General features: G+C 51.0%; 1 protein-coding gene across 1 annotated transcript in view; it reads left to right on the top strand.

The window, feature by feature from the left end:
* The window catches only part of LOC109514548 (AT-rich interactive domain-containing protein 1A-like), a 34,637-nt gene that overhangs the window by 5,436 nt on the left and 21,937 nt on the right, over positions 1–7,264 (top strand). The window contains 3 exon segments of the mRNA XM_019867737.1: positions 5,622–5,876; positions 6,936–7,261; positions 7,263–7,264. The exon segment at positions 7,263–7,264 is cut by the window's right edge and continues 170 nt beyond it. Coding sequence (XP_019723296.1) covers positions 5,622–5,876; positions 6,936–7,261; positions 7,263–7,264 — 583 coding nt within the window.

Raw genomic sequence — 7,264 nt, 5'->3', positions numbered from 1 at the left:
GGGGGGGGGGGGCGTTGAGTCTCATACAGACCCGCCACTGCATACCCCGTGCGCTCTCCACTGCTGAGCCATTGCCAAGTAAGCTTTCCTTGCCATGACAACTACGGCCAAAGCTCCTCGCTGAGCCCCCGAGTCTGAATGACCACACAGATTGTTATTTTCCGTTGCGGAGGCACCACTTCATCACCCACAATTTCACGACTCCCAACCACTATTGTCAACCTGGACTTGGACGCCTTTTAATTGCGAGACAAATGCTGGTTGCGCACAAAAGAGGAACGCGCTCCGCTTCAGGAGGAAGTTCACTCTGCGCTCTTTAGCCCTGCAACTGCTGAGTAATGATTCTCCACAGGCCACATGGACAGCGTGCTGCCTTCCGGCGCCGTGTGCGTGTGTGTATGAGACGTAGTGGTGTGTGTGTGTGCGTATGCTGGGAGAAACGGTGTCAGTGATACTCAGGAGGGGGGGAGTGGGGGGTGGGGGCGGATTGTTTTGTGAATGATCTTCGTCTGCCCCCTGACAGCTGTGTGTGTTTGTGTTACGCTGCACTTATTTGGCAGTGGTGTGTAAGCGTATATGTGTGCGTGCGTGCGCGTGTGCATACGTCTACTACCGTTGCCGCCTCGGGAAGCTCTCTCTGACCCGCTCTTGCTCCTTGCGTCACCAGCCATTCCTCTTCCTTAAGTGACGCCTCCTCGCTTCCATGCCACGGTCGGCCTCAAAACAGGGTCGCCTTCAAGGCACGGTGGCGACCAGGCGGGGCACGGGACGTCGTTGCTCTCGCCGTCGTCAAACGTGTTCATAGCAATCGGCGAACATCCGCCACGGATTGTCGTCGTCATGTGTGGGAGTCCGATGTGTGTTGTTCTTCCCTAAACTGTTTGGTCTCACGCAGTTGCCATCGGTTGGACGTTACATTTCGGTGACCGAGCGCAGCTGCCCATGTCCCTGTCGCCGAAGCTGGCAAGCTAGCTCATCGCTCGAGTTGTTTCAACCTTGAGTTTGTTGCCGACTAAGAGGGAGATAAGTAGTCTCTTGTGAGGACAAATGCCAGAGCAGGTCTCGTCGCATTGGCGAGGACGTGGCGGGGTGGTTTGATACTTTGTTCCCGTTGACATTTGCCTCCTTCAAGGCTCCACGTTAGCAGAATAATATCCTTCTCTGAGCCCGGTGCTAGAGGGGAGACTTCATCGGCTTTTTGACGAAGGCCGCAAAGACATTCCAGTTTTGAAGTGGTTAACTAGAAGGTAAGGGAATGGTGCTTCCGGTTGGATAGTCGACACTTATTGGCTCGAGCTTGCACATATCGGAAAACAAAGTACAGTTGACTAATGTTTACTTTTTTCCGAAAGAGCCTGACTTGTGATCGTGCCGCGGTGTTGTGTGCATCCATGTGCAGGTTAAGGGGAGCGACGCCGTTTATTGGTTTCGCACCGTCTCCACAAATTCTTGCCCTGGCTCAAAAGTTGTTCGGCCACCCCTTCCGTATTGGCCATCCAGACCGGCTTTTTTTCACCACGCCACTTTGTGTTGGAAGCGGGTGTTGTGCCGACGACATCGGCGCGCATGTAATTATCCGAATGAACAAACGTGCAATGGCCGCGCACGGCAGTTTCTGGGAAATGCAGTGCAAAAGCGGCTCATGTGCCATTTCATTTCGGTTGGAAAGGACCCCTGCGTGCTGCTGACCCGAGTGAGCATGGAGGGCTCACAATCTCAGCTTTATTAGTTGTACGTTACATTTTCAACTTTATGAATCTGGAAAATGACATAAAAAGAGGGCTAATGATTTGAAAATGCCCATTGGTAGTTTTGCATCTCTGATCACAAAGTGGAAATTTTGTGGGTCAGAAATGTCTGTCGTTGGCGTGTTGTGAACCCCACTATGTTTCGGACTGTTACCTGGGGACCTTTATGATTACGCGGATACAAACGCATGCTTTTCGATCAGGCGAATAGTTTGAAGGCATGTAGATAACCCGGGCAATTCAAACCCAATCTTCATTTGCTGTGAGAAGTTTACTTAGCTATGTTTTTATCGAGTGCTGCTTCTGTCTTGAGTACTTTACTTTATTTCATTCCATTTATTTATTCATAAAATCCTAGCAACAGCTGGTCATGCACCTGGCCGAGTTGGGATGCGATCGCTCGGCTGGGCTGAGCGAGCTCGCTCCGGCAGGCCCAAGGCCAGCCTCCCCGCCCCCACAGCCCTCCGTTGGCTTTTCATCCGAGTCATTGTGCGGTCAGTGGGAGCTCCCAAAGTTGACGGATCGGGATGCCAGACTAATTACTTCATTGAGAACATGGCCTCTTTGCTTGTTTTTATAAAACGGCCTCCCGTTTACCCTAACTGTCATTTTATGGGGCCTGTTCTGAGCTCTTAGCTCGTCACTAACTGAACATTTAATCTCTCAATTCGGATGACGACATTCTGACATTTGCAGCATTGCTGCTCAATCTCTGCCAGAATCTATTCCAATCTTTGGTTCTGGGAAGATGGTCAATCGTGTGTTTATCATAAGGACTGGGGGGTGGGGGGGGTCCGGCCAATTGACATCATCAGCCGTCTGCTTGCTTCTTAAGCCGAATGCTCATTCTCACGTTTCAGAAAGTCGAGAAAGCGTCCTGGAAAGAATTTCTTCAAGCTTCACTTCCGAAGCAGAAGCGTGCGTGACGGCGGATAACATCATCGGCGCGTTGTAAGCCGCCAAGCCCGCCGTGCGCACGCGTCCACGTGCTTTGCCCTTTGGAAACAACAATTGCGGTCATAAAATGGACTCCTGTGGTCTCGGGATAGGATATCCTGTCCCCTCTTTTGTGTGACATGTGATGCACATGCCGCCTTTGGAGGGACGGCCTTCCGCGGCGTGTGTTTGGGCTGCCGCGTTGCGTGCTGAGGGGCTTTAACGCGGAACAATGGTGTGTGTGTGTGTGTGTGTGTGTGTGTGTGTGTGTGCGTGTGCGTGTGCGTGCGTGCATGCGCCGTGGCGGATTAAATTAGCAGCGGTTGTTTATCGTCTCCCCGTTGCCGCTTCGGCCCATCTGCTCCAGAGGGCCCCCCGCCCGCTCTGGCCCTTTACAAATCCTTCCCCACATCACACGGACACTTTTGAATAGTTGCGATATCCACCAGCAGGCCTGTCATGACACAGTACATCAGCCCAACCTCTTCTGCAGGAGTAAGCGGGCTTTCCTCTATGCAGATTAGCCACGTGCTAATTGTGGTTATTTATTTATTTGTTGGTGGGAGGGGGAGAAGAGAAGAAAAAAAAGGCAGAGGAGAAGTTACCTCTCGAATTTGATGAAATGGTTGCGCAACAAATAGAGAATGCTTTGGGCAGCTCTCAATAGCAGCTCTCGTGGACTTTATTGGGCAAACCCCAGTTTTATTTTGAAAGGAAGACATCTAAAGTCCTTTTTTTTCCTGCTTCACCCATTCTAGAATTTACAAAGAGCAAGATTTACCACTGACTTACAATGATTATTATTGTATTAGTGACCGACTTACACGTCAGTATTGCAGCACAAATACACGTAAAATGGTTTAAAATGGGCAGCGACTAGCCGGTATGCCGTCAATCCCAATTCTAATCATGAACCGTATAAACCAGTGGTTCTTAACCTGGTCTCAGGGGTTCGACGGAGCCTCTGCCATGGAGGTTAAGACACACCCAGCAAAGTTGGATTGCAATCTCGGAGTCTTCTTGCTTATCCTCTCACCAAAGCAAAAGATGATATGAGGTCATAATTAAGGTGGAATACAATTTGTAAGCGCAAAGGTGTACCTTTCTACAACTGCTTCGCGGGGATGTGGAGTGGAGTTATTTTGGAAATGTGTCGACAGGTTGCGCGCACGCAGGTTTGAAGGGGCTGTTCATTGAGTCATGTGAGAGAGAGAGAGAGAGAGAGAGAGAGAGAGAGAGAGAGAGAGAGAGAGAGAGAGAGTGTTGAGTGGCGGTTCAGTGTCAGCAACGACTCTCCATTTGGCTCGGCGAGCTGGAAACGCTGATTACAGTTGAGCTGTACTTTCCAGCTCTCGCTTTGTGCTGAGCTGTCAAGCTTCTTAAAAGGAAGCGGCCATCCCGTCCCATCCCACCCCATGCTGGTGTGTCGGGATCCACTGGTCGTCTTCAGCCCAGCAAGCTGTTGTCCATCAAGACCCCATGTCGCATGACGATGGGGGTGGGAGTGAAATATGTGCGCTTCCTTGCAGACGGGGTTAAAAGTGCCTCGGAGGTCAGTGCAACATGTCCAGCGAGGCTTGTTACCTCTTCCCCCACGGCGCAGTTGGTAATGACCCATAGGAGAATGGTAACCCCAGCACTCCACCCACCTGCACCGCAACACATATCTCAGCTCCTGACCCTGGAGGAGCTCAGGGGAGTGTGGCCTGGGGGAGGCGAGCCAGAAAACCCGAAGCGGAATTAGTTCCCTTGGATAATATTGCTTGACCGCTCTTGGTGGCCTGTTGATTCTCCGACCCCTCCGCCTACGTGCCTTCCAAGCAAGCGCACGCATTCCGACCACCTCCTGCCGTGGCGATACCGCTGCAGCCCTTCCAGACACCCCCCACCCCCCAATAACTGCATTCAGAGAATGCCAAAGCCTGCTGCTTTATTAAAGACCAGGAAGCGCAAGGCCTGGCCCAGGTTCAAACAGCAGTGCAGCTGGGACCTGTTACATTTTCGGCAGACTGCCCTTTCTGTCTGGCGAGCTATAAATAGCCCTGGTGGTTGTCTCACTAAACCAAGGAAAAAAGGTTTTGGGAGGGGGAGAGGAAAAACGCATACACACAGCACAGATTAATAACCGTGGGAAGCAATGAAAGCTTTGTGTCTGCTGCCCGGGGTCAGCGGGGCAGGAGGTGTTGCTTCCTCAAAGCCGCCATTGTGGCTCATACGCCCCTCGGTTCCCTCACGCCGACGGTGCCCCTGTTGGGAATTTCTAGCCACAAATCAAGAAAACGGCCACTTGAGGAATGCTCAGCAAAATCCCAGCTTTTAATTATTTATATTTTGCGTCACGTGGAGGGTTTCCCTCGCCATCATCTGTTTTTATGACCTTGGACCCAGCTGCTGACAGCCGGCACAACTTGTACATGACACTGCAGCCCCTCCTGCCCTCCTTCCCGGAGAGGCTTTGGGCCATGTGGATCCTCCAGGGTCCAGACACCACGCTGACACGTCCCCAGCTGAGCGACGGGCCCGCGTCCAGCCACCGCAGACACTCGTGCTTCCTCACGCATAACTCTGCGCGACTCCTCCCCGACGTTTTCATCTGTAACAGAATCGACCAACTGGCACAATACGCCTAGGCAGGAAGCGGCTGCTGGCAGTTGTAGTAGGCCCCGTTCATTCATTCGTGGCCAATTTTTTTCCTTTTCCACTTGGAGAGTAAATCCACTTTTTGTCCTGCCTATGCGCCTTGAAGAGGATATTTGCAAATGCTTTTTTCAATTCCGTCTAAGTGTCTTGACAAGTCCATCCATCCATTTTGCATAGGCCTTATCCTCATTAGTGTCACCGTTGAGCTGGAGCCTCTATGTCTGTGTTTGTGTGTGTGTGTTTGTGTCCATGTTTAAGTTCATGCATTCATTGAGTTTCGTTATGTGTGTCCTCTAGCCTGCAAGCCCCATGGACCAGGTAGGGAAGATGCGTGGCCAACCATACGGAGGAGCCGCCCCTTATTCCCAGCAGCCGCAACAACAACAACAACAGCAGCAGCAGCAGCAGCAAGGACCTTCCCCTGGGCCCGGGCCCCAGCAAACGGGCTCCTATCCAGGGCAGGGCTACGGATCTCCGGGCCCCCAAAGATATCCGGTAGGGATGCAAGGTCGAACGCCGGGCGCAATGGGCGGCATGCAGTATGGACAGCAGGTCAGTACTTAGTGATTTTTACATTTTTAATGTTTAAAAAAAAATTCTTTGGTAGCTGGAGACTGGCTTTAAAAAGGCCATGAAACAATGCTGTGTGGTGTTTCCAACCAAATAAAAATCCCTGGTAATGCCCAAGAGCCAGAAAACGAGTGACAAAAAACACACGCACGCACACACACACAAAAGGGGCAGCATTTCCACATTATGAGCATTCTAGGAAATCAGCAGGTTTGGCGTCTCTGGTAGTAATAATTACTGGCTGTATCAACAGAAAGATAAACTGTGAGAAGCCGTTAAGAATTTTTTACCAGGAGCCTTAATGACTCCCAACAGCTGCCCCTCGATATTTCGATTTTGTTTATTTTTGTTCAAAAGGAAGGTTGCAGAAATCCATAATTCATATATACACGTGTGTGTGTGTGTGTGTGTGTGTGTGTGTGTGTGTCAGGTCATGAATATACAAATCCTGCCCTCACATTTGAACTGCAGAAAGGGTTGCACAGACAATTCTGCTGTGCCGTGTAATCTTTAGCCCCTTTTTACACGGCCTGTAAAAGCTGGCATTTTACTACCTTTTTTTTCTGCGTCAGTATAAATGGCATCAACGTGGAATGGGGAGGGGACCAAGTCCACCTCACAAATTTTTATCATCGACTGTTGTATTAGGGGTAGGATATGGCCTGTGCGTAAGGACCGGAGAGCCTTTATCTGTCTATTTATTTAGTTAGTTCGTTAGTTAGTGTTTGATGTTCTGATGAGAGAATGGAAGATTTAATTGCTGTTTTCTCAGGAAACGGTTTCACGTAAAGACAAGAGTATTTTGACAGACTGGCATAGAAACAAAATTCCAATGTAATTTGACCGATTGGGAGACGAGATTCAAAAAGTTGTGATTAGAGATCAGCTTTAAGTATTTGACTCATCGGTTCCACCACTAGACTGTGAAGTGCAAGCTAAATCTACGTTTCACCAGGATCTTTTAGTGAAAGACGCCTGTTAAACATGACTGTTGTGCCTTGTAAGATGAACAACACGTGATTCGCCTTCCTGCCTCCTTAGATGCCAGCCTATGGGCAACAGGGACCGGGAGGCTATGGGCAGCAGGGTCAGGGCTACTATAGTCAACACGGCGGACCTCCTCACCCGAGCCAGCAACAGACCCCATACGGCGGCCAACCCCAGAGTGGTTCCGGAGCTCCCTTCCCCCAGCAGGGGCACCCTTCACAACCGCCCGGCCCACACGGGCAATCCGGGCCCCCTTACTCCCAATCCCAAGGTCCCCACGGTCCTCCGGCCGGACAACCGCCCTACGGATCCCCCCAGCAACAGCCAAGCCAACAGCAGCAGCAAGGTCCCGGTCCTCAGACTCCGCAAGGCTCCCAAGGCCA

The sequence above is a fragment of the Hippocampus comes genome, unplaced genomic scaffold, assembly GCF_001891065.2.
Source record: "Hippocampus comes isolate QL1 unplaced genomic scaffold, H_comes_QL1_v1.1 scaffold207, whole genome shotgun sequence".
NCBI classification, from domain to species: Eukaryota; Metazoa; Chordata; class Actinopteri; order Syngnathiformes; family Syngnathidae; genus Hippocampus; species Hippocampus comes.
The sequence above is the reverse complement of the archived record's forward strand: the minus strand, read 5'-3'. Positions and strand labels throughout refer to the sequence as shown.